Source organism: Sus scrofa, chromosome 8, assembly GCF_000003025.6.
Source record: "Sus scrofa isolate TJ Tabasco breed Duroc chromosome 8, Sscrofa11.1, whole genome shotgun sequence".
Taxonomy (NCBI): Eukaryota; Metazoa; Chordata; class Mammalia; order Artiodactyla; family Suidae; genus Sus; species Sus scrofa.
This window is the reverse complement of record NC_010450.4, coordinates 117,968,055-117,995,756: the sequence shown is the minus strand read 5'-3', so window position 1 is coordinate 117,995,756 and position 27,702 is coordinate 117,968,055. Positions and strand designations below refer to the sequence as shown.

Here is a 27,702-nt window from a genome sequence, read left to right as displayed (position 1 = left end):
TTTATAATGTTTTATAGTTTAGAGTTCTCTCTGAAAGAACTAACTCTGAGGAAACATTTGCTATTGTTAGAATCCATTTTGCAGTATCCATCACATGCTTATTTAGAATTCATTTTTTCATCGTTCACATATGCATGTAAGTACTTCATAAAATACTTAAAAGCTTCAGTGTTGTATTACTTCACTTGATAAGAAGTTATAGCATGTTGATTGATACATCAAAAGAAACCCAATCATTTGGCCCAGTTCCCTAATTTCACAAAGCAAAAAACTAAAATCCAAGACAAAGTGGATGATGTGGAGTCTAGGTAAAAAACCAAACTATAGGTGATCCAGTAGTGGAATATCTGGTCCAGAACCCTAAAGCAAATCATAATCAATGAACTCTTTAGGAATGCTAGTCAAAATGTCCTTTGCTTTCAGTTTTGACTCGTCTTCATCAAATGCATGTTCTTCCTCATACATAAAATGTTAGCCTTTCACTGTCCATTTCAAAATCTTCCTTGTTAATATTAAATACAGTTTGAAAACAAAAGATTGAGGAACTGCTCATTTATTATCTATATGTGCATTAAGTCACTTGGTCTTTTGAGGTAACAACAAAGAAAAAGCAAACATAAAACCCTAAAACAAAAAGAAAAACCTTCTCCCTAGTAATCTGTTATAGATAATTTTCTGATTCTGAGTCTAGAATTATCATCTATGAATTTAAAGTTTTTATTGAAACTCTTGTTTCTTGTTATATAATTCATTTCTGTTTACTTATCCAGAGATTATTTCTAAATTTCATGTTCTCTTGCCTGTTATCTTGGAATTTGATGAAGAAATCTATACTTAGTCTGTAAAGTATCTCTCAAACTGACAATACTGCAGTTTAGTTAACTATGTTTATTATGCCCATGTCAAATATTGCTTATTTTAATACAGATTTTTTAGACTAACAAAATAGTACTTGGTTATAAGTGATGACATACATTAAGTATAAACATCTGATGATTATATTTCTTTTATATAACAGATCAACAATAGTTCTGAATCTAAATTCCTTTTAATGTAAGTTATTGAAACCAAGCACCTTCCTGCCTTGGGTGTTCATTTTTTAAAAAAGTTATTATTATTCGAATGTCTTTTTTAGGGCTGCACCAAAAGCATATGGAAGTTCCCAAGCTAGGGGTCCAATCTCAGCTTCAGCCACCAGCCTATACCACAGCCACAGCAATGTCAGATCTGAGCTGCATCCTTGACCTACATGGCAACACTGGATTCTTAACCCATTGAGCGAGGCCAGGGATTAAATCTGAATTGTCATGGATACTAGTTGAGTTCTTGACCCCCTGAGCCATAATGGGAACTCCTATTTTTATTATTATTATTATTTTTTTTTATGACCACACCCATGACATATGGAAGTTTCTGGGCCAGGGATTGAATCCAAACCACAGCTGTGACCTATGCTGCAGCAAGGTTACATCCTTAACCCACTGGGCCAGGCTGAAGACTGAACCCACACTGTCACAGAGACAATGTGGGATCCTTAACCTGCTGCACAGTGGGAACTCCTGGTGTTCATTTATAGTGGTGTAAAATTTAAAAATTAGTATCCACATACATACCAATGCAAAATTGTACAAAAATATTTGAGTATTGGAAACTAGCTGGAATGTAATATACCGCACAAATGAACCTTCCCACAGAAAAGAAACTCATGGAGTTGGAGAACAGACTTGTGGTTGCTGAGGGGGAGGAGGAGGGAGTGGGATGCACTGAGAGTCTGGGGTTAAAAGATGCAAACTATTGCATTTAGAGTGGATAAGCAATGAGATCCTGCTGTATAGCACAGGGAACTATATCTAGGTACTTATGATGGAACATGATGGAGGATAATGTGAGAAAAAGAATGTATATATATATATATACATATATATGTGTGTGTGTGTGTGTGTGTGTGTGCGACTGGGTCACTTTGCTGTACAGTAGAAAACTGATAGAACACTGTAAACAAACTACAATGGAAAAAATAAAAATCACTAAAAAAAGAATACTTTAAAAAATTCCTTTTTTCTTCATATTCACATCTTAATTGTATATGCTTACAAATTGAAATTTATTTTTAAAATATTCTTTTTGCAGTAAGTTCATTATCCCACCTAGATTGTAGATACAATGATTTCCGAAGAGATTAGAAAGAGAGTAATATATTTAAAGAATCAGAATTCTCTGAGCAACGACATCCTCAAAAAGGTCTTGTTTTCATTAATATGCCATTGATAGCAGAGAGGATGGGTGACTGTTCTTCATAACCGGTTCACTGTGGACAGGAAGTGACTGCCTTCCCAGGCAAGGAGATCCTGAAATCACAAGCTCCAGCCTCCATCAATGACAACAGGATTACCTGTTACGTAGGCAGACTGCAGTGATAAACACAAAAAGAAAGAACGATTAACCAGATGTGTGTTCCTTCAGTCTTCCTGACTGAGATAGCTCATCAATTTATTTTCATAGTACCAGGAAAATGCACTTAACAAAGAGAAATCAGGAAAATATAATTAGATTTCCGATGAGTTAAAAGTGCTGATTTTTCTCGGGATCTGGTGCTAACTGGTCTCTGGCTAGTGGCTGAACACATGTCACATTCTGAGGGTGTTTAGACTCAGAATCAGAAAATTAAGAAATCTTATGATATATTGCCGTTCCCCAAACTTGGATAAAGTATAGGCTAAAATAGTACGTTTTTGTTTTGAAACTCAAAAGTATTGTAAGCTAGTTGAGTTGTGTGCCAGTAATAACTTTTGGCATAATCAAGCGTGCGAAAGTGGTCACAACAATTACCAAACAGAATTAAAAAAAAATGTACATTTAGTTAATCAATAAACATGGGTAATTCCAGGAACTTATTAAGCACATTAAATGTGTTTTTAAAGTTTAAAGGAATAGGAGTTCCCATCGTGGCACAGCAGAAACGAATCCGACTAGGAACCATGAGGTTGCGGGTTCGATTCCTGGCCTCGATCAGTGGGTTAAGGATCCGGTGTTGCCGTGAGTTTAGGTCGCAGACATGGCTTGGATCGGCGTGGCTGTGGCTGTGCTGCAGGCCGGCATTTGTAGCTCCGATTCAACCCCTATCCTGGGAAACTACATATGCCGTGGATGTGGCCCTAAAAAGAAAAAAAAAAAAAGTTTGTATGAATAATAATTATAATAATCTACTAACCAAAAAATATTCTATACTAGTTTCAGACATCCAAATCTGTACAAAACTAAAGGAGTTAAAAAATAAGGTTTTTTTTTTTTTTTCCATAGAAGCTGAAGTGATTCTTGTGGTAGAGAATTAAAAATGTTTTAATTTAAATATGGATAATGAGGACTCAAATTGATGTTCTTAGTTTTAAATTCACCTGATGTCTGAAACAATGGCAGAGGCAGGAAGGAAAGACATCATATAGGAGTAAAGAGTGTTTTAAAGTTCATTATATGACAGCTGATCATCTAAAGTAGGTAAACAAGGTTAGTTACTCTACCAAGCAACCACTCCGAATCCCCCAAGTTTTTTTTAAAAGGCAAGCTTTCTGTTTTACATATGGACTCTTCTGGACCTTTCTAAAAGGACAAAGGTCCTTTTGTTGCATATTCCAAGCTAGAACATGCCCAAATACTTGGCAACCTAAGCTCTGGCAAAACAAGGGCAACTTAGCTTATCAGCAGTACCCACAAAGCAAAAGAGCTCTTCGGAAGATACAGATTCAGAGACATCAAAACGTCAAGGTACTCTCTTCATCATAATCTATCTAGCAATTTTCTCAGCTGTGGACAACTGTTGCTAAGAGTTCTCAGAAGTAACTGTTCTGTTATTAGCATATTGCAACCTCTGTATTTGTCCCCGTCACCAACCACCTGCTGTGCTCCAAGTCACAGTAAAGAGCTGACTGACTGATCAATAATACACCTCCGCACTCACCCCGACTCCCCTTTCCTCTGTCTTTTCTCTCATAGTTCCCTGGTCACGTACTATTCAAAAGCATAAAACAGGGGATGTCCTTGTACTCCATACCTTATAGCTTCTGTTTTCACAGCCCTATGCCATTTAAAAATACACAGCAGCCATTAAACAAAAACTGATTACTAAATAGATGCAAAGTGGAAAGAGAATGAAGAACTTCCATATAGGATGATAAACAGGTAGGAATTTGTAGGAAAAAAAAAAAAGAGGTAGTGGGATTCTTCTAAATAAGTCACCAGTAAAAATGAAAACATCAGATGCTAATTCTGTGTCTCCTGGACACAATTACACCTCTGCCTTCATTTCACAATTAACCCTGCCTTCATTTCACCTGAAGCTCTCATCATTTGGGAAGATCACTTGATTTATATTGCATTATGCTTTCCCAAACTGTAATTTTGGAAAGCAGTTATAAAATCAAGCAATTTAATTTTTTTCCATCCTCTACCACTTCATTTGCTATCAGATTTAGTGACACAGGAAGCTGAATGAGAAAGAGTTGCTGGCTCAGATCAAAGTGGCTTTTCTTTGAGCAAATTAAATCAGAATTTATCCCTGCAGTATAAACACACCATCCCAGCATCCATATGCCCTAAAATCACATTATTTTGATGAGCACATTGTGGTCAAATGTGATTGAGGATAATGAACTCCCTGGGAAGAACAGTGCTTACTTCATCAGAGGCCAAGTACACGCAGAGCAGGGCTACTTCTTCTGCGGTTGCAAATCTTCCTGTTTTCTGTCTCTTTAGAAAATCGCTCAGTGCCTGTAACCAGAAACCATACCAGACATCAGTGATGTGAACTGAGGTATGAACTCACCTGCAACTCCTTCGGGAGGTCAAAGGCAAGAGGAATCTACAAAGGTACCATTGGCTTGCTGCCCTGGTTAATCATAAATGATATAGGACACAGGAGAGTATCGTTAAAAACATTAATTGTGGACCAAGTACGACTCTGGTGACTTCCTAGCTATTCAAACTATTTCTGTTTTTCTAAACATTACAGACACTGTGACAGATCAGAAAGCTAATATTAAAGAAGAGGGCATTTTTCGGAGTTCCTGTTATGGCTCAGCAGAAACAAACCCGACTAGTATCCACGAGGATGCAGATTTGATCCCTGGCCTCGCTCAGTGGGTTAAGGATCTGGCGTTGCTGTGAGCTGTGGTGTAGATTATAGATGTGGATCTGCTGGTGGTGTGGCTGTGGTGTAGGCTGGCAGCTGTAGCTCCAATTCGACGCCTAGCCTGGGAACTTCCATATGCCACAGGTGCAGTCCTAAAAAAAAAAAAAAAAAAAAAAAAAAAAAAAAAAGAGGGAATTTTTATATTTTTTGAAAATGTGATAAATACATACATAACAAAATTTACCATCCTGACTATTTTTAAGTGTCCAGTTCAGTAGTGTTAAGTATATTCACACTATTATGCAACAAATCTCCAGAGCTCTTTCCATCTTGCAAAACAGAAACTCTTTACCCATTAAATAATAACTCCCATCTCCTCTCCCCCAGCCTCTGGCAACCACCCTTCCACTTTCTGTCTCTACCAATCTGTCTACTCTGGGTCAGGAAAGGGCAGGTCTTTAAAGTAGAAGATTAAAATAGTAGACATACCTCTTCAGGATTTGGTCTAGCTTGTATTCTTTCTTGCAGAGAGGGGGTATCAACGGTACCTAAATCAAAGGGAAGCATTCAGCTTGGTAACTTAGACTGAAAAAGAAATGGACTATTACACTTTAAACTTTCAATTCAATACAAGACAATAATCAGTGAAATCCTTCTCCATCACTTAGAAGGACAATTTCATCTCTACCTGTCTGCCCTTTTATTTAATAGGCTTATAACTTCTTTAGTAACATCCATGATTTTTAAAAACACATTCTCCAATTCTTTGTGGCACCAGTCCGGGACTCTGGGCGAAGCAGCCAGCATTTCCAAGAACACAGTTTAGTCACATTACACTGACATGATACTGTATGGATCTTAAGCACTTTTATAGGTATTACCTGTTGATCTTCATAACAACCCCGAGATGTGGCTAAAATCATGGATGTTCTTTACCAGTACAAGCACCCAGACCAGACGGGTTTAAGGCTCTCAAAACCACTCTTCCCTGTCAAGTTCCCTCTGGGGGTCTTCAGGGACAACTCACTGCCTGTCACAGTCCTCAATAATTTAGGTGGCTCTAAATTTTCCTCATTATCTTACCTATTTTCATTGGTTTCAAATTTAATTGTTTCATGTTTCTTATCAAAAGATATAACTTAAAATTATTTTACTTTAGAAAAGGAAAAATAAGAACGACACTAAATTTTTTAAAATCCCACCTAGTTCACCTTCCTATAGAGCAAATGGCCAGACATTTTTGTTCACTTAGGTCATCTGTAAGCTCTCTTTAGAGGGCCCTTCTTCTGGCTGACAGTACTCCAGGAGACCACACGATCTTTTCCAAGGTCATAACAAATGATTTCACAGTCACACCCTCAGCTCCATCCTTAGACCTTGCTCTTGGGTGTGCCATAGATTTGCTGTTTGCTCAGAAACCATTTAATTTTATTTTTAGCCTTTTAAAAAAAAAATTTTTTTAGGGCCACATGTGCAGCATATGAAAGTTCCCAAGCTAGGGGTCCAGTCATAGCTGCAGCTGACGGCCTAGCCCACAGCTGCAGCAACACGGGATCCAAGCCACATCTGCAAACTACACCACAGCCACAGCAACGCTGGATCCTTAACCCACTGATTGAGGCTAGGGATCGAACCCGAATCTTCATGGTTACTAGCTGGGTTTGTTACCACTGAGCCACAATGAGAACTCTCTCTTATTATCATTTGCCATTTCTCTAGAGAGGCTGGGAATCTTCAAAATCTGCAAATCTTGGCCCCTTTTTGTTGAAAAGCCTTTTCCTTAACTTGTGTCTTTGCTCTCATGTTTCACTGTAAGTGGGCGGCACTATCAACACCCTGGTGGCAGTTGCCTTGGCTATGTCCCCAGCTTCATCAGGAACATTTTGTACCCTCCATGGTACTGCAGGCAATAGTCTTGATGAAGTTTCTTTTTCTGTTGTTGTTGATAAAATTTCTTAAACCACATAACAAAAATTCCTTTGTATCTGGTTTCCCATGATATTTTCCTACTTCCCTCATTAGTAGCCTCCTAAAGTCCGCAATTCTACCAAGGGCATGGATGGCCAAAAAACACATGAAAAGATGCTCAATGTCACTAATAACTAGAAAAACACAAACCAAAACTACTACGGAGTATCACCTGACACCAGCCAGAATGGCCATCGTCAAAAAGTCTATAAACAACAAATGCTGGAGAAGGTGAGGAGAAAAGGGAACCTTCTTACACTGCTGGTGGGAAGGTACATTGGTGCAACCACTATGGAAAACAGTATGAAGGTTTCTCAAAAAACTAAAAACAGAACTACCATATGATCCAACAATCCTACTCCTGGGCATGCATCTACCTGGAGAAAACCATAATTCAAAAAGATACACACCCCCCAATGTTCACTGCAGCACTATTTGCAATAGCCAAGACGTGGAAGTAACCTAAAGTCCATCGGCAGCAGAGTGGACAAGGAAGATGTGGTGCATATATACAATGGAACAATCCTCTGCGATAAAAGGAATGAAATGATGCCATTTGCAGCAACATGAATGGACCTAGAAATTGTCATACTAGGTGAAGTTAGACAGTGAAAGACAAACATCAAGTATCATTTATATGTGGAATCTAAAAAAAGGATACAAATGAACTTATTTGGAGTAGAAACAGACACACCGACTCCGCAAAACTTATAGTTACCAAAAGGGACAGGTGGGCATGGATGGATGGACTGGGGGTTTGGGACTGGCAATATGCACACGGAGGTATATGGAATGATTGGCCAACGGGGGCTTACTGTATAGCACAGAAAACTCTACTCAATATTCTGTGATCATCTATGGAACGTGCGTATATGTATAACTGATCACTTTGTTGTATAGCAGAAATTATCACAACCTTGTAAATTAACTATACTTCAATAAACTTAAAAAAAAAAAAAGGGTGTGCTCAAGTCACCTAAGCTTTCACTTTACGTTCTCCTCAAAAATCCTTAAATCTTTGGAGTTTCCTTTGTGGATCAGCGGTAATGAACCTGGCTAACATCCACGAGGACAAGGGTTTGATCCCTGGCCTCGCTCAGTGGGTTAAGGATCTGGTGTAACTGTGAGCTGTGGTGTAGGTTGCGGACGAGGCTCGGATCCCATGTTGCTGCAACTGTGAAGTAGGTTAGCAGCTGCACCTTGGATTCAACCCCTAGCCTGGGAACTTCCATATGCCGCAAATGTGGCCCTAAAAAGCAAAGAAAAAAAAAATCCTTAAATCTTTAACAGATTCCTCCCACTGAGTCAAATGCACAGCACATCTTACCTACAGCCAGTATTACATGAACACTGTAGAGAAAGCCTGTGCCTCCCACTTAATTCCTCTGTCATCTGACTCTGCTGTGACAAGGCATAGACTAACACACCGTGTCACTGTCCATACCAGTCTGGAGTTGAAGGGTTGTGACCATACCATCAGCACCACCCCTGACATACTCATCCCTTGTCACATTTTCTTCTGTGACTAGCTTAGTGAGTCACAGCTGGTTCCTTGTTCCAGAGAGTGTGATTATATACTTTCCAATCTTCTGAAAAGTCCAGTTTTAAAACAACCACATTTTCCAAATCATCGTGCCATTTATTCCACTGGATAAATGGCCCCAAGAATAGCTTTGACTCAGGCATCACTGGTGTGTATGTTAAAACCCGATGCAACTGTCCCTCCTGTATCTCCTTCTTTCTTAGTGTTACCTTTGTTTACCTTTCCAGTCCAAGAAAAATTAAGTGGAACACCTCAATCAAGGAAATTCTGTAGCTTGAAGGTTATTCAGTAGTTCCCCCCTTTTAACCAATAAGTCAGGGTTTTCACCTGAGAAGAGACTATGATGGATTACATCAGAATCTCCAAGCTACACACAGTGTTTGTCCCCCAGCAGCTTCTTCTCCCAATTCTGGGATGCCCCTCAGGTTTGAAAGGGTCCCACGGGTAACGGTGAAATGCTTCCCCTCACCGACCCCCTACCCCCCAATACCAGTTGTGAACTACTAAGAGAAACCATGATTCTGGAGATGCAATACTGAATTTCTTTTAAGAGAGGAAGTTGAAAATTCTTCCTAGGCACCCTGTACAGGCAGACTTTGTTTTACTGTGTTACACAGATCCTGTATATATATATATTTTTTTTACAAATTGAAGGTTTGAAGCAACCCTGTGTTGAGCAAATCTATCAGTACCATTTCTCCAATAGCATTTGCTCCCTTTGTGTCTCTGTGTCACATTTGGTAATTCTTGCAATATTTTGAACTTGTTCATTATATTTGTTATGATGATCTGTGAAAGCGATTTTTGATGTTACTGCTGCAAAAAGATTATGACTTACTGAAGGCTCAGGTGATGGTTGGCATTTTTCAGCAATAAAGTATGTTTAAGTTAAGGTATGCACATTGTTTTTTTTAGACATAATGCTACTGCACACTAATATGTGTTTTTTTAGACATAATGCTACTGCATGCTAATGCTATTGCAACATAATTTTGCATGGGGAAACCAAAAAATTCATGTATGCAACATAGTATGCATGGGGAAACCAAAAAATTCATGTGAGTATAGCTTTATTACAGTATTTGCTTTGCTGTGGTGGTCTGTAACCCAGCTGGAAGTATCTCCAAGGCATGCCTGTGTTCATTTTGGATTGGTTGAAACAGGTGAAAGGGCATATCTATTTAATAGACACCCTACAGGTATTAAGAAAATGAGACATTATTCCTAAGAAATAAGTTATTGAATACTTCTGTTTGGATAAATTGAATGTCCTTTCTACTAATATAAATTCAGCTATTCTCTTTTCCTTTATAAGAGGGGCCAGCATGCTTTTTGGTTGAAAGCAAGAATGGAAATGTTTTCAGCTTTGAGAACCATTTGGACTGCAGCAGGAAAGCAGACTTAGCCAATACAAAAGCAAGCTGCATATGCTCCAGTAAAACTGTGTTTACAAAACAGGAAGTGGGCCAGATCTGGAAGGCAGGCCATAGTTTGTGGACCCCCTTTTATAGCACAAGGGAAGGTGTTAATCTCTCCTTTTTATTTATAGGGGCTCCAGGTGATTTACATGACTCGGTGGCTCCCTATGTTCCAGAGCCCCCTCTTTCTTCCTACTGTCCCGTGAGAACGGTCTCCTTTTCATCTTTCCCCTGACAAGGTCATCCCAGGCCTGCTTCCAAAACACCAAGCCCTGGCCAGTTAGGCCTCTTAACCACAGGGTTTGGAATTGCCCCAAACACCCAAGTAGCATTTAAACCTTTTGCGTCTGTTAAACCAAAATGGCATCATTTGTGCTGAAGCCCATGCTGTCACACCCGGATTTAGTGCCTAACGTAACTGCAGAATCGACCTTCACCAGAAAAGGAATCACCCAGTCTGGAACTTTCTGGTCAGCACCAATGAGGTAATGGGGCCCTTGGCTCCTTCTCTATCCCCCTAGAGGAGGAAGAAGCAGCAATATGTATGGTAAAACTGGCACAGTCCCCTCCCCATAAAAAAGATGTCCTGTCCCAGAATAACCTGTTATTTTCTTTTGCAAACGCCCTCCTTTTGCCTGCCCTGCCCTCCTTTCTCGAAACACCTTCCATTGTGTTACCTCTTCTTGGAGCATCCATGGTGCTAGGTGGGATGCTGCCTGACTCATGAATTGTTGAATAAAGCCAACTAAAGCTTCAGATTTACTCCGTTGGAAAAAAAAATTTTTTTAAAACACATCTGCAAGTTATTCCTCATTTCTTAGGATCTCTTTTCCAACTTACCCTTGGATGGTTATAAGCCAGACTATTTTTCTTTTGAACTTTTCCCCGTGACAATACAGGTGGTAAACAAGCTCATATAGACACCTTTTACAGTGGCAGCTGGGATGTCAGAAAGGACAATTTCACAGCCCGGCAGTGATGAACTCACCTGGACACACACAGTTGCACCGAATGCCTTGCTGGATGAAGTCTGCAGCCACGGACTTTGTGAGGCCAATTACAGCTGCCTTGGTTGCACTGTACACACACCTGTTCACAACTCCTGAGAATGAAGGGAAAGTTCAACAGTTGAAGGAGTAAAAAACATAGTCTCCTTTAGGAAGGCAACACAAATGATTATCCCGTGGAGTTCCCTGGTGGCTCAGTAGGCTAAGGACCTGGCATTGTCACTGCTGTGGCTTGGGTTGCTGCTATGGTACAGGTTTGATCCCTGGCCTGGACACTTCCACATGTCATGGGTGCAGCCAAAAAAAAAAAAGGAAAGGAGGAGTTCCCGTCATGGTGCAGCAGAAATGAATCCGACTAGGAACCAGCAGGTTGTAGGTTCAATCCCTGGCCTCGCTCAGTGGGTCAAGAATCTGGTGTGCCGTGAGCTGTGGTGTAGGTCGAAGATGTGGCTTGGATCCTGTGTTGCTGTGGCGTAGGTTGGTGGCTACAGCTCCCGATTCAAACCCTAGCCTGGGAACCTCCATATGCTGTGGGTGCAGCCCTAAAAAGCAAAAAAAAACCAAAAAACAAAAAAACAAAAAAACAAAAAGCCAACCCCCCCCAAAAAAACCACAAACCAAAAAACAAAAAAAAAAATAAAGGAAAGAAAAAGCATCCTGAGTAACTACTGTCATGCTTCCTCATACTCCATCGTTTTTAAACATTGATTTCAGGATTTCATTGCCCTTAATAAGACTAATTTCTGAACCCGGGAAAATAATGTCATTATTGACACAATTAAGTTGAGACTTCAGGTTTGAGATGCTGCGTTTATTTTTAATTTTTAATTTTTTTTTTTTTTTTTGTCTTTTTGCCTTTTCTAGGGCTGCTCCCAAGGCATATGGAGTTCCCAGGCTAGAAGTCTAATTGGAGCTGTAGCTGCCAGCCTACACCAGAGTCACAGCAATGCGGGATCTGAGCTGCGTCTGCAACCTATACCACAGCTCATGGCAACACCGCATCCTTAGCCCATTGAGCAAGGCCAGAGATCGAACCCGCAACCTCATGGTTCCTAGTTGGATTCATTAACCACTGCACCATGACGGGAACTCCTGAGATGCTGCATTTAAGTGACAGGAGTGAACTTAGTTTTTCATCGCCAGTGGGTAGAACCCTTAGCATATTCCAAAAGAAAATTACGGTAAAGCAGGGCAAAACAAAACACAACCCAAACAAACCCAGAGGCATAGGCATCTCTTTGCATTCTTCTCCAGGGTGGACTTACCACGGGTACCCTTGCTAAGAGAAGGGATGTTATCTCAGCAGTAGCTACTTCATTTCAAACTCAAAAACCCATCTGTTCCAAACTGCCACCATCCACCATCTCCATTTCTGCACTGCCATCTGGCCCTTCAACTTGACTTCTTACATAGGACTGGATCAAATGTATTTGTGAAGCACTCTCCAATTCACAGGCAAACAAACAAAAAAAATCCAAAAAAAGGTGAGTTCCCGTTGTGGCTCACTGGGTTAAGAATCTGACTAATATCCATGAGCGTGTGAGTTCAATCTCTGGCCAGCTTAGTGGGTTAAGAATCTGGCTACTGGGAGTTTCTGTCATGGCGCAGTGGTTAACAAATCCGACTAGGAACCACAGGTTGCAGGTTCGATCCCTGCCTTGCTCAGTGGGTTAACGATCCGGTGTTGCCCTGAGCTGTGGTGTAGTTTGCAGACGCAGCTCCGATCCCGCGTTGCTGTGGCTCTGGCGTAGGCCGGTGGCTACAGCTCTGATTCGACCCCTAGCCTGGGAGCTCCCATATGCCACAGGTAAGGTCCTAAAACAAACAAACAAACAAACAAATCCAATCCACAGGCAGAGTTACAACATTGCAGGTACTGCGGCAGCACTTCGCACGAAGCTGTTCTCATCCTGTCACAGTGTAGGTGTGCATTTGCCTGACCCTCCCTCTTTTGGTCCTCAATTCTTTGGGGTCAGGGACACCTAATGGGTGTTCAATACATCTTTTTTGATTAAGTCAATGGATAAGTGTTTTCTTCTCTACTTTGGTCTTCATTTCTGTATCTATCAGAAGGAATAAAAGCAGGGCAAAGCAAATAACTTCTATTTAACTTTATAACCCTTTTGCTCTAAGGCAAAAGGTTGGTAGTTAAAGAACTTAACGCCAATTTTTATTTTTTTGTCTTTTTTTTACAGGGCTGCATCCGCAGCATATGGAAGTTCCCAGGCTAGGGGTCAAATCAAAGCTGCCGCTGCTGGCCTACACCACAGCCGCAGCAACGTGAGATCTGAGCCGCGTCTGCAACCTCTACCGCAGGGCTCAAACCCGCGACCATCCTCATGGATACTAGTTGGGTTCGTTACTGCTGAGTCATGACGGGAACTCCATTACCAATTTTTAAAAAGCAGTTTTGAAGTTATGAGTGGGTTACATGATGTCGGCTATGCCTGTTTTCCAAACCCCCAGCTCCCGAAGGAGTGTGAGTACGTACAGCATAATTCCCAGAGGAACAGAGACCTACCTTTGATGCTGGAAGCCACAGAGGACATGTTGATAATGTTGCCAGATTTCTGAGCAAGCATCTGTCAAAACAAAACAAACACACACACACGAGGATGTTATTTGGCAGGCTAAAGACACTACCTCTTCAAAAGATGTGCATTTACTTACGGTTTGCAGAAACATTTTATTAGCTATTAACATGAAACACTGTTAAGCAGTCTGAACCGTCTCACCCAGTCACTGCTGGGAATTGATGGCTTGTGCACATCCCTGGGGGTCACCGCCTTTCTGTGGCACAAGAGCATCAGAAAGACCAAAGAAGGAGCTCTGAGCTAAACGAAATGCTAATCAATGTTAACATCACTGATGCTGGAAAATTCTTACTTCAGTCAACACGTATTTGTTGAATGACTCCTGTGGTCAGGTACAGTGCTAGGTTCAGGAGATTCAAAGATAAACAACTCAGTCTCTGACATATAGAGTTGCCAGTCTGATTGGAGTGGCTGATATAACCTGCATCCAGCAACAGCGCAGACTGTTACAGAGAAGCGGGGGGAGAGGCTGGGTTTTCTTGGCCACGCACACAGCATGTGGAGGTGTCTGGGTCAGGGATGGAACCCGCACCACAGCAGTAGCTCAAGCCACAGAAGTGACCTCCAGCTGGACTGACAACTTAGATTCATTTATTCATCCAACAAATGTTTGCTAAGCACCTCTATGTGCAAGAGACTCTTTAAGATAACAGCAAAGGAGGAAAACGCCCCCAAGTAGCCAAGACCTCCCTAAATCCTTGTTGTAACTAATTTCTTCTGGTGGACGTTGGATTCTGCATTTTCCTCTTTTCACAGTACCTTTAAATTTGTTCTTTGCCTTTTGACTGCTTTTCCAGTCTTGGGATGGTTTTCTGTATGCTCATCCATGAAAAAAATTTCCTAAAAGTGTTCCTCAGTTTTGACCACCTGACCTTTCCAATGTGCCTAGTTTCCAAATCCTGGCTTCCCCTGGAAAGTTCTAACCTGGTATATGTGTGTCATGGTTTGTGAACATAGCCAGAGCTGGAAGGGATTGTGTCATCTATCACCCTAATTTTGAATAGAAGCAATGAATGCTGAGAAAGCACAAGTGCCATCTCCCAGGTCATGGGGTGAATAGGGGCAGAGCTGGGGCTGCGCCAAAGGCCCTCTGCTGCCAGATTCCAAAATCCGAGGTCAGGTTGGTTACGGTCACTTTAGCAAGTGTGGCACTGACTCCTTTTGATTCCCTGTTCCAGTCATTAATATCTCTTGGGATTTTTTTTTTTTTTTTTTTTTTTTTTAACAAATGAGTGTCATTGGCTTACATGGATTACTGTTACGGTGCTTTAAATCATAGGCAAACTCACTAATTTGCAAGCTAGTGTTTGATATTTTAAAAGTTAACACTTAACAAGTTTAAATTTCAGCTCCACAATACCCCATAACTACTTCCTTACCTGATCCTTGTCAAGCATTCAGTTTTACATATATCTCATGCACAGGCAACAGTCTTACCCATCTGACCTAAGCTTTCCTCTTTTACTGCTCTTCCTCATATCCCACGCTAAAGGTTAGTCTTAAAAAAATACATTTACGTTCCGAACAACAGATTTCATGAACTCCAAATAGGAAAAAAAAAAGGGGGGGACAATTTATCTTTTTAAAGAATTTGCCAGCTCAACATTCAATAGGCCAATTCAAAAATTCCTTCTAGGTGCTAAACAAGCAGACTGAGAAATGCCTTTGTTACTAAGTCAATTCTCTAATTTTCCTTTCAACATTCATCTGCACCCTCTGACATCAGGCTGAAGGTCCAGAGCAAAGTATCAGCCCTGCTTTGCCATCAAACAGCTCTTCTCCTGCCCCAGGTTGGGCAGCATTCAGTATCATCGGTCGGTCACCTAATCCAGCTGGGAAGGAAGAGTCAGATGGCTCTTCTGCATTTCATTAGAGTGCAGCTTACAACCTTGAACTGACCTGGTTCTCTACAAAAGTCAGTCTTGTTCATTGTCTGCTACGACTGGCTTATAAGCTCATTTGAAGTCAATGCTTTTCATATTTAATTTTTTTTTTTTAATGGCTGCACCTGTGGCATATGGAAATTCCCAGGCTATGGGTTGGATCAAAGCTGCAGCTGCAGTCTACACCAGAGCCATGAGAACACTGGATCCGAGCCACATCTATGACCTATACCAAAGCTTGAGGCAATGCTTGATCCTTTCACTGACTGGTCGAGGCCAGGGATTGAACCCACATTCTCACAGAGACTACATTGGGTCCTTAACCCACGGAGCCACAACGGGCACTCCAATGTTTTTCATACTTATATCCCCCTCCTCCAGAACACGTAGCATGGTGCTTTCTATCAAGAGGCACTTAATACTTATTTGTAAAATGAAATGAAAAATGACAAATTGTGTGAAGGCTGGCAAATTTAAGGGTAGCAGATTCACAAGGAACACTCTTTCCTTAGCATATGATATCTCACCTCTCTGGTACCTCTGTGGCTGAGCTGGAAATAGGAGTGCAAGGAGAATACTCAGGGTACAGAAAAGCAATGGGGTACATTCACCTTGAGAGTGTGTGCCAAGACACTGAAATCAAGAAGGAGCCCAGCTTCCAGGGTTCAAATCCTGGCTCCAGCTAGTTGCTAGCTACACGACCTCAGGCAAGTTACCTAACTTCCTAGTTTCATCCTTCTGCACAGTGGCTGCGATAAAGTAGTACCTTCCTCATTGGATTTCTTTGGTCCCACATGCCTTCTTACTGTCCCAATCCCTGGAACCCTCTTTCCAGATACCTGAATGCTCAGCTCCCTCGCTTCACTGGGATCCCTGTGAAAATTTCACCTGATCAGTGAGGAGTTCCTGGACCTCACTGATATCTGAGCTTCTTTTTAATTCACAATGCCTATAACCATACCACACACTCTGTTTATTTGATTATGTATTATCCTATTCCACCCTCTCAAACATAGGACCTCCCTTATCCCTTATGGAAAGGACATCTGCCCAGTTCTGTGATGTGCCTCCTGCGCCTGGAATGCAGCCTGGCGCATGGTGCTCAACACTCCTGGGATGAATAAAGGGGAAAAGTAAATGAGTTAATTTCTATTAAATGCCTTGGTATAAATGTTCAATACAGGTTCGTCATGTTAGCTCTTATCACCCTTCAGCACACGTGGGGATGCTCCCTAGATGTCTGCCACGCAGACCTACTTCTCCAGTGCTGCATATCCAGCGGGGCGGTCCTCTTACTTTAGGAAGAAATGCCTTGATCATCAGGTACATGCTGCGGACGTTGAGATTCATTGAGAAGTCCCAGTCTTTCTCCTCACAGTCCAGGATGGTTCCGTGATGGACGAAACTGGAAGAATGATTAGACAATGGGGAAAACAATCATTTAAAAACATTTCTACTCTATTCCTTTATCCTTTTTATTATCATTTATTGGCTTAGACTGTAGCCCCTTCCCTTACCAAGATTGTTAATTTAAGCATAATATCACTTAGTACATTAGATGAGGAAGTATCCCAACAACATACTTTAGTTTATTTGAAGACAACATCTTTATTTTATTTTACTTATTTTCTTTACTTAACTTTTTTACTTTATTTTATTCATTTTAATTTTCCTTTTATGGCCATACCTGTGGCTTATGCAAATTCCCAGGCTGGGGAACAAAGTGGCAATGCCACAGAGACAAGTCAGACCATCAACCCATTGCACCACAGTGGGAACTCCAACATCCTTCTTTTTTAATTTTTTTTTTTCTTTTGCCATTTCTCGAGCCGCTCCTGCGGATATGGAGTCCCAGGCTAGGGGTCGAATCAGAGCTGTAGCCACCAGCCTACGCCAGAGCCACAGCAACACGGGATCTGAGACGCGTCTGCAACCTACACCAGAGCTCAAGGCAACACCAGATCCTTAACCCACTGAGCAAGGCCAGGGATTGAACCCGCAACCTCATGGTTCCTAGTCGGATTCATTAACCACTGAGCCATGATGGGAACTCCCAACATACTTCTTTTAAAAGAAGCAGGAGTTTGGAGTCACCAAATATAAGAAAATCTACACCAACTGCATAGGAAACATCAATACCATTAAACATGCACAAATGAGAACAGGAACTGTCTTGACTCCTATTTCAAGAGCAACAGTGCCCTCAGGTGGCACAGATTTAACATTCTCAAGGGAAATGAAAACTGCAAGGAAAACAAGTGTCTCAAAATCTCAGGATAGCAAAGTAATACCCATACTGAACATTTCTAGCATACTGAGTAAACAAAGCAGAACAAAGCAAAACCTTTAAAATAAGCTTCACTCTTTTTTTAAGTCACATTTCCTAAAGCTTTCTAAACATTGGAGTCCTAATTGAGTTCACTGACCCTGGATCAAAGGTTTATAATTTATTATAAAATATTGTTGGTTGCAATAGCAAAATACACCATGCGCCAGTGCATTTCCAGTTCAACTGAATGACAGAAAGAACCACATATTATAACTCTGAATCTCTCATGCTGCTGAAAATATAATAGATGCTCCAAAACTAATTTTGCTAGTTGATTTTTTCACAGCTTTGGGTATATTCCCCTAAAAGGGATGAGCAGGTTACTTATAAAATAGATCAACATAAATTGTTGCTTTAATTTAATTTCCATACTTTGCAATATATGATAAATGATAGACAGACTAAGTTTTTTTTTTTTTTTTTTTTTTGACTCTGAGTCATGATTGGGAAGAATCACAAAAATATTATTAGGAGGCTGGGGATTTTTCTATGCAGCATTGTAAATGGAACACTATATAAGAAAAGTGGAGTTTGAAGGGTATCTGCTGCGTTCCTATGTACTCACAGCAACGGTTGTGCCTGAGAAGGGACATTGGGTACTAGCACTTCCTGTATCTACATGTAATGACTCCAGTTTCAGGCTTTCATCATTTATGCATGATTCAGCAAGCTTGGTACCACCCTAATAAGTTCAATTAAGGCATTTTCTTTGGTGCTGTGTATAAAGGTACAACATGAAACTTCTTTTGCTGGGATTGACTGTCCCAATCGGAAACACTTGAGTTGGGAGGTATAAAGAACTTGATAGAATGTGCCAAAAAATTGGGAACATTTCCATTTCCCTAAGCGGAGTACTTGGCTTCTGGTAAATATACTCTGGTTAAGTGGTATTTTAAAGACACTTACTGGAAAAGTTTGCCACATTATTTTCTAAGTCCTGGTGGAGCATCAATGACCAGGCCATTGGCAGGAGCCTGTTCCCAGCCTTGAGAAGAGCACTAGCTGCTCATTAGTACTGGCTGCCTGAGTGACCTTAACTGCTTCAAGCTTATGTCAATGTCTATGACTGTCCTACTTGCTGAATCTTACTTGTAATAAAAATTCTGTTTAAAATCTAGCTATTTCCCAAGGACTATATAATGGTTCACAATGAGTAATTTTGCCATATTCTCAAATTCTTTTGATAAAAGTTATGGGAAACTTTCTGTAAGGAGAATGAAATTAAAAAGTTATGAATTACCCAGCAACATTAAAGAGAACATCAAGCCTCTCAATGTCATTGGCGAACTCATCAATTTGTTTCTTCTTTGTGACATCAAGGACCCGAGTTTGAATACCTGAAGAATAAAACAAAGAACACAATTTGCCTATACCTATAAAGAATGTTTAACCTTGAAGATTTGGCTGTTTCGAGGTGTGAAGATGGCAATATCCGTCCAGTTAGGCTTTGCAGGATTGCTGATCATTAGCAGGTTTCCAGAATATTAAGACTCTCAGGAAAAATCTTGAAGTCCATCTTATTTTGACCTCCTCATTCTCCCTCCCTTTGTCTCCATTCTTTAAAATGAATGATAAAGGCCTTTTCTGAGTAAGGACTTCATAGTGAGGTATGAATGATCTATACCAGATGCTTCTCAGTAAGCAAGCCGTAATAGCTGAGAGCTGGCTCACTTTAGCCCATTCTTTCCCCCAGAGGTCAAGTCAGTGCTACAGCAATGGTGAACCATCTATGTGAAGGGGAAGGGCAGGAATGGAGAATAAGGGATTGTTTCAATTTGTGAACTTGACCTTAATGTTAATTCTGTAATTTTTTAGGGAGTTCTCATCATGCCTCAGCAGTAACAAATTTGACTGGTATCCATGAGGATGCCGGTTTGATCCCTGGCCTCTCTCAGTGGGTCAAGGATCTGGTGTGCTATGAGCTGTGGTGTAGGTCACAGATGTGGCTCAGAAGTGGCGTTGCTGTGGCTGTGGCTGTGGCTGTGGCCAGCAACTGTAGCTCTGATTCAACCCCTAACCTGGGAACTTCCATATGCTGCAGGTGCAGCCCTAAAAATACAAAAAAAAAAAAAAAAAAAAAGAAAAAAAAAAGAAAAAAAAATTCTATGATTTTTTTTTTTTGAAATGACTCTGTTGGCCAAGGGTATTATCCCTTATTTCTGGACTAAACTGCAAGAAGGAGATATAAAAAGGCAGAAGAAGGGGTGAAACACTTGAAAGCCAGACATGAGAGATCTACCATAGGGTCTGAGAGAGACACACCATGCTAGCTGCTAAAAAACACCTGGACATTCTTTAATGAAACAGCAGTCATTATTTTAATGTTTTTTAAAATATATATATATATATGGTTTATTTTATTATTCTTTTAGATATAGAAAGAAAAGTTCGTGAAAAGATTATAAATAAAGGGAAGACTGAAATTGAATTTCAGAAAGACTCGTTTTCCTTTGTGCTTTTCTAGTCTAACAACTTTATACTGATTTGTTGGAATTAAAATTCAGTATAGCCTAATATAGATAACTAGGTCAGTGAACTAATTTGTGTTTGATCACAGAAACGTCTATTTTGTCGAAACAGTCAACTTCCAGATGAATTCTCTGTTTTGATTTCTTTCAGAGTAAATTGCCTTTGATATTGGATTTAGGTTTAGTGTGGTGTGGTAAGGGGTAATACACACCAAAATAATTTGCGTTGTTTCTTTGGGTTTCTGGTTATGATATAGAATGTTAAGGCTGAGCTGTTTCCAATATGGTAGCCACCAGCCACACGTGGCTATTAAGCACTTGAAATGCAGCTGGTCTGAGTTGAAACAAGTAGTGAAATGTAAAATACACATGGATTTTGAAGATTTAGTATAAAAAGTGTAAAATATCCCATTAATAATTTTATAGGGAGTACATTACACTTATAATAGTTCAAATATATTGAGTTAAATAAAATATATTTTTAGATTTAATTTTCACCTGCTTCTGTTTACTTATTTGTTTATTTTTGGTTGAGCCTGTGGCATGCAGAAATTCCTATACCACGAATCAAACCCATATCATAGCAGTGACAATGCCAGATCTTAACCTGCTGAGCCACCAGGGAACACTCTTGGTTTATTTATTGACTGATTTATTTTGCTACACCTGAGCATGTGGAAGTTCCCTGACTAGGAACTGAACCCTGTCCAAGTTGCGACCTGAGCCGTAGCTGCAGCAATGATGGATCCTTAACCCGCTGTACCACATGGGAACTTTCCTCTGTTCACTTTTTAAATGAAAAATTTAAGTGTAAATTTTACTAGTAAATTTAAAATTATGCCTGTGGCTTACATCATGTTTCTCTTGGACAGGGCTGCCCTGAACGGGGGTGCAAGACACAGAGGTGAAAAGTTGTCATCAAAAGTTAACATAAAGACTGTTAAATAGGAATTCACATTGTGGCTCAGCAGGTTAAGAACACAACTAGTATCCATGAGGGTGCAGGGTACGATCCCTGGCCATGATGGGTTAAGGATGGGTTAAGGATCTGGCATTGCTGCAAGCTGTACCATAGGTCGCAAATTCAACTCGGACATTGCATTGCTGTGGCTATGACTTAGGTCGGCAGCTACAGCTCCAATTCAGCCCCTAGCCTGGGAACGTCCATATACCTCAGGTGTAGCCCTAAAAAAAGACTGAAATATTCACAGAGGATTTTGTAATTAGCTACTGAACCCTTCAACATGTTGGATAAATAAAAATTTTAAGTATATATCTTGAAAATTTTGTTTATACATTGCATTATACAGACTTGTCTGTAGGTTTGTAGAATCGGGCCAGTAGAATTGAACAGCTAAGGAATTTTTTTTCAACATGTCAGTACTACTAACACTTTATAATCCCTTGTAGACTCTGAATCGCAGGTTCAAGCTGTTGAGTTGCTTACCTGGGTAGTTTTCCAGTTCCTGAAGTTTGGACTCATTGATATCTGTGGCTATGACTTTGGCACCTTCTCTTGCAAAAGCCTGGTAGACACAATGCACAAATAAATCCTTTGTTTACTTGGTTAAACCACTCTCATGACTGAAAGTCATTTAGCCTTTCCCTCTTATCTTATTTTCATTGCCGTTTCCTTATAAAATACGTGGAATCTCAAATTTTCAAGTAAATTGATAGTCTCATAACTCTGGAGTTCTATATCTGAATGGACATAATTTCAGAAAGCTGTGCACTCCTGTAGGACCCCTGCAGTAAATGTATTATGGTGCAGAGAAACTGAGGCAGAGAGGTAAGTTTCTCAGAGTCCAAGTTGATTAGTGATGTCGCCTAATAAGCATGTCAAGTATATTCATTCCTTCATCTATGTGGGGTCAGGAGTCGCTACCTTCTTTTTTCAACTTAAGACAACAGACGCACAAAAGAAAAAAAAAAAAAAAAAGAGCGGATTAAATGACCATGGAATCTGTCCACACAATTCAATACCTCAAAAGTTAGCAAGAAAATAACAGGAGATAACTTACCAAGGCAGCTGCCCGGCCGATCCCCTGAGCAGCGGCTGTCAGGATGATGACCTTCCCATCAAGTCGACCCATAATTGAACCTGTGGTTTAACACGAAGGTGTGTTATTAATGGCTTTTACTGTAGGCATGGCCGTGTGCAGTAACATCTAGAAGGACGAGTTCAATGCCCTCCTTTAAGAACCCAAAGACAGTACTGCTGTACAAATATTTCCACCACTTGAGAATATTCCCATCATTCTCCGAGAATGCCTTCTTTCAGTGCTAGCTTTGCTATGAAAAACCCACTGTAGGGCTAACTGGTGACAGACAGACATCAGCCTCTAATCCCCTGTTAGACTCCTTCAGTTCCCCAAGAGGACAGCCTCTGGTGCCGAGAGAGCAGGAGTGGAGTCCTTCCTTCCGCCCTAGAGGGACTCCATTCCTGCACACACTGATACACGGTCGTGCCCCGATGTGTCCTGACTGTCTGGGGCTGCTGCTTCCGTCTTCTCTTGGAAACTTTGTTGGGGTTTGCACTATTAATTGTCTGTGTTTTTTCATAACCCTTGGGAAGATTTCACAGTTGTCCTCAGAAAATCATTAAAAAAAAAAAAAAAGAGTTGGAAAGTCAGACCATGTCCAATGCCCCCATTTTACAGATGAGAGAACTGATGTGAATTGCCCACGGTACAGGACTGGTCAACCAGCCGAGCCAGAAACTAAACTCAGGCCTCCTGACTCTTGCTGTGTGAACATTCCACTCGCCAACACTGTTGATCTTCTTTAAAGTTGAAGCATTCGGTAGGAACACTTCAACAGACACAATCAGTAATTTTTAAAGCGAGGACTGAGAAATTCTGACATGGGGGAAATGTGATGTGCAGGAGATATTTGGCCAGCATTTGGATTGTAGATTCAGGGTGAGAGGAATGGCTAGTGACGAGGAAAAGTGAAGAGTCAAATGATGGTCAAATGAGGCTGTCTGCAAGGAACCAGGTCCCTTCTCTCACCCTTTGGTTCTTAGTGTGTCTCTGACCACACACCAGGCAGAAAATGGCTGCTATGTCCAATCAGATCTGTGTTCCAGGCAAAAAGAAGGAAAGGAGCAAAGGCCAAAAGTCTTGCGGAGGCCTCGCCTTTCTATTGAAGAAGGAAGCCCTTCTTAGAAATTCCAGCCTATGTTCATTGGTCAGCTCTGGCAGCAGAGGCTAAGAGTAGGAGTTTTGTTCATGTACAAAATAACCTCCACAGTCTGCTCAGTTACCTGCCTGATAAAGTACAGGTAGCTAGCAGCCTTGCCTGGATGGCTCTTGTGATTCAGTCACATCTTTTGAACTTATCTCTCTGCTCTCTTTGGCCAAACTTGACTTTGCCCTACCCAGTGTGCTCTGGCTTTCAAGCTCTCCAGGCTGAGAGCTAGTTACTCCTCTGTGCAATGGGCACGAAAGGATTTATGGAAAGAGCATGACACGATCAGGTGTACATTCTAGAAAGCTCACGTGGAGAACAGTCTAGGGACGGAGCCAGCAGGTGTGAGCAGGGAGGTTTCCTTCCAAGCTCTGGGCTTCAGTAGCGCAGAGATTGGTGGAGAAACAGCAAGTATGGAGAGCAGGGGTGGAGGGGGACTGTTTAAGAGATGACACAGGGCTTGGTCACCAGCGCACTAACCTCAAAGAGATAATGTGTTTTGCCCAGAGTTTCACGGCTGTGAATTCATACTGAGGCCTCTTGATTGTGGGTTCGAGCGAGAAGACCTGCGGTCCTGGTGTTCCTCTTGCGGTCCTCGCACACCCAGCGGAACTCTCTAAACCCCACGCGGCACCAGGAGCCTGTAGAACAGGGACCCGGTAACCGACCAGGAGGCCGGCGCTGCGCTCTCAAACCCATCGCTGAGTTTGTGCCGAGGCTACTTCCCCCTGGTCATTTCCAGTTGGTGTCGGAGAGCGGCCTCAATACTAAGCCAGACCTATTTCTGGGACACACCGAGTCCCTCCCGCCGGCCTCATGGACCCTCCCAGAAACTGCAGGACCCCGCAGGATGCGCCCATCAGCCCAGCCCGGCGTCCCACGCTCCTTCCTTTGCCGGCCCACTGCCCTCGTGGTTCATCGGCGCTCCGAGCCTTATCTGGTTCCCTCATTTTCTCTCACCCCACATTTCCCCTAATAAAACCCAGGCGTGTTTAACTCTGTCTTGGAGTCAGCTTCTCAGAGGGCCCCGGACTAACAATGCGTCCCAGAACTGACTCCAGCGACGAGTTTACGACTTCACCGATGTTCTTGTGTTGACGGGGAAGCTGGTCTTTCACAGTGCCTGACCTACTCTGATGAAATGAATTTTTACTTTTTTTTTTTCCCATATACGAGTATATATTTTCACTTAAAACAGGGTAAGCATTGAGAAATGTATTCAATAACTTAGGAAGTAAGAGACCCCCCCCCATTAATCTTCCCTCCCCCAATCTTGAGTATGTTGTATTAAAAAGTTATTTTACGCTACTGTTATTAGTGACTTTTGGCCCATGGCACTGTGGAGGCAAATGCCAAAGGTTTCCCTGGGAATCTTTGACACCCTGAGAAGCACTTACTAAACAACTGCTGAAGCAAAGAGCAGTCCTTTTACTCACTCTGAAAACCTCCCCCTAGCTGTCCTCTCTGTCTTTCTGGGACCAGATTTTGGAGCCAAAGCCTTACTACTAGATAAAACTGCAGAATCACACTAAAATGGATTTACTTGAAAAAACGAGTGCAATCATTTGGTGAGATGAGGAAACTTTCAGTAAATACAATGTGAAAACCAGACAAGATAGACTTCTTACTCTAAATTTTGGAATCAAAGTGTTATTTTTTTATTTTTTTTTTTGCTTTTTTAGGGCCGCACCTGTGACATATGGAGGTTCCAGGCTAGGGGATGAATCAGAGCTACAGCCGCCAGCCTATACCACAGCCACAGCAATCCCAGATCCAAACTGAGTCTGCTACCTACACCACAGCTCATAGCAATGCCGGATCCTTAACCCACTGATTGAGGCCAGGGATCGAACCTGCAACCTCATGGTTCTTAGTCGGATTCGTTTCTGTTGCACCTTGACCGTAACTCCCAAGGTGTTAATTTTTGATTAGCAGAGACACAAACAGAGTTTTCAGAAACTCTATCTTCATTAGCCAGGAAAAAAACCCCCATTTACAGACACTATAAAATCCTCTCTTCTTTGGCAACTCTGAGTTTCAAACCTGTTAAAAACCCATCCCTATCCTGATTCTTACTAAAATTATCTTGAAAAGTAATGCGCAGAACAAAGTAATAGATATCTGACAATTAAACCTCTTCTTTTCCCAGTTCCAAGTTTCACTTAAAACATAAATATCTTACTTTAGAGCGGCAAAGTGATGGCGTCCTCCAAATCACACTGCACTGCGCACAACAAACTTAAGACCTTTGTGCAGAAGGAAGTCATGTACCCAATAATGCATCCTGGGATTTGTAGTTAAGACTGCTCCAGTTTTTAGAAAAGGGCACGCACATGCACATACTTTATATGTTATATGCTGCCATCTAGTGGGGCTAAGGTAGAACTGTTAACTCCAAGTACTTAGTGAAAAGTGGAAAAGCATCTTATTGCTCTCTTAGAATGTGGAAATCATTTTCTTCACCAAATTTACCTAAACCCTTCTCTTTTATTTGCAATGACTATATGCAGCTCTGGGGACATTCACGATTGGACGAGCCAGACATTTCATGTGGAAGTTAGCAACAAAACAGAAAGAATCTGGGTCATCGAAGGTACTGGAGCTTTTCTTCCTGGCCCTTGACCTGGATTGTTTTGAGGGACGGAAACAAAAATCCTCGTGTGTTTTTAAGATATGGTTATTTTGTCATACACAGTCTGACACTAATACATATTTAGTGGCAGAATGCAGGCATCCTGGGTGTACCATGTGGGGTATATCTAGGAAACTTCAAAGTACCTGTTGAGTAAGGGCAAAAAAATCAAGTTTGACTCTAAGAGAACAAGAAATATCAGAATGAAAAGGACGAACTGGATCATGTGAACCTTCTCTATGAGGCTTAGTAACTCATACTTCATCAAGTGTGTAATTGAGCCCAGTGATTGTTCAGGCTCTTTTGTGCATGTGCTATTTAAGTAGGCCCACTCAGCACCCACCCACCTCTCTCTACCCTGCCTTTTATTTTGTAAAGCCTGGGAAAAAAACTCTCAAATTCCTAGCCTTCTTTGCTGCTAGAGCTGGCCAATGAAATGTGGGCTGAAATCTCAGAGGGCTTCTCTCTTGGATAGAAAGGTAAGGCTTCTCTGAAAGGCTTTTGACTTTGACCTTACCTTCTTTTCCTGTGTAAGGCAATACAAGGCCTAGGGACATGGCAGCCGTGTTGTGACTTTGGTGTGAGGTCAGAAGCATACATTAAAGACAACAGGGTGAGAGAAAGCACAGGGTTCCTTGAAGACAGCTCCAAGATAACAGCCTTAGGCTAACTCCTCTGGACTTCTTATATGTGAAAAACAAACTTTAGATCATATTTTTGTTCTTGGAGCTAAGAGTATTTATAATGATCACAGTGGCTCAGAACAAAGACTGTGGAGTCAAAACTGTGCTACTTTCCCTCACTAGCTAAGTAAATCACTTAACTCTACAAACCTCAGTTTTCTCATCTGTAAAATAATTACAGCACCTACCTCAGGGATATTGTGAGGAGGAAGGACTTGGCATGTTAAACCATCAGCACAATGTTACTTGTACTTAGTAAATGTTAATTGTGATTAACAAACATTAAAAATCAATTATAATAGATGGCAAATATCACCCTTAATTTTTTAAAACTCTAACCTAGTTTCTGCATATTTCTTTGGTAATTGAACCTCCTTTTCTCACTGTAGTTTCTAGTGTTGAGTCTAATTATCTGTAACCACATAACCTCCTTGCTTTATTATCAATGCCTTTTCTTTGACTTTTGAGGGTTTTTGGAATAGATATTTTATGAACACAAGAGTTCTCTTATCAAGGCCAACTCTGATTCTTTTTTTTTTTTTTGTCTTTTGTTGTTGTTGTTGCTATTTTTTGGGCCGCTCCCGCGGCATATGGCGGTTCCCAGGCTAGGGGTTGAATCGGAGCTGTAGCCACCGGCCTAGCCAGGGCAGCAACGCGGGATCCGAGCCACGTCTGCAACCTACACAACAGCTCACGGCAACGCCGGATCGTTAACCGACTGAGCAAGGGCAGGGACCGAACCCGCAACCTCATGGTTCCTAGTCGGATTCGTTAACCACTGTGCCATGACGGGAACTCCTGATTCTTTTTTCTTGATGCAACTTTCTCCAGCCTCCCTTCATTCACTGATCTTCTAATGCTTA

General features: G+C 41.3%; 1 protein-coding gene across 3 annotated transcripts; it reads right to left on the bottom strand.

Moving 5' to 3' along the window:
• On the bottom strand, positions 538-25,844 carry BDH2 (3-hydroxybutyrate dehydrogenase 2). 3 transcript variants are annotated; one of them, XM_003357058.4, is made up of 11 exons: positions 25,707-25,842; positions 24,005-24,165; positions 22,357-22,436; positions 21,783-21,861; positions 19,108-19,204; positions 16,835-16,943; positions 13,583-13,643; positions 11,043-11,156; positions 5,615-5,673; positions 4,672-4,764; positions 2,040-2,408 (listed from the first exon to the last, which is right to left on the bottom strand). In XM_003357058.4, exons 3-11 carry the CDS (start codon positions 22,426-22,428, stop codon positions 2,355-2,357), a joined length of 738 nt encoding a protein of 245 aa, XP_003357106.1. In that variant the 5' UTR covers positions 22,429-22,436; positions 24,005-24,165; positions 25,707-25,842; the 3' UTR covers positions 2,040-2,354. The 3 variants fall into 3 exon arrangements, with proteins under 3 accessions (XP_003129333.2, XP_003357106.1, XP_013844819.1); XM_003129285.5 differs by lacking the exon at positions 24,005-24,165 and having other exon boundaries at positions 538-2,408; positions 25,707-25,844; XM_013989365.2 differs by lacking the exon at positions 24,005-24,165 and having other exon boundaries at positions 25,646-25,751.

Bases quoted from the DNA above. Each gene is read 5' to 3' on its own strand.
- BDH2 (XM_003129285.5), bottom strand. From the start codon at position 22,428: ATGGGTCGACTTGATGGGAAGGTCATCATCCTGACAGCCGCTGCTCAG. The intron at 16,944-19,107 runs GTAATTCATAAC...TCATTCTTCCAG, and splicing joins GTTCTCTTTAATGTTGCTGG to TTTCGTCCATCACGGAACCA. The intron at 11,157-13,582 runs GTAGGTCTCTGT...CTTCATTCTCAG, and splicing joins TGTGGCTTCCAGCATCAAAG to GAGTTGTGAACAGGTGTGTG.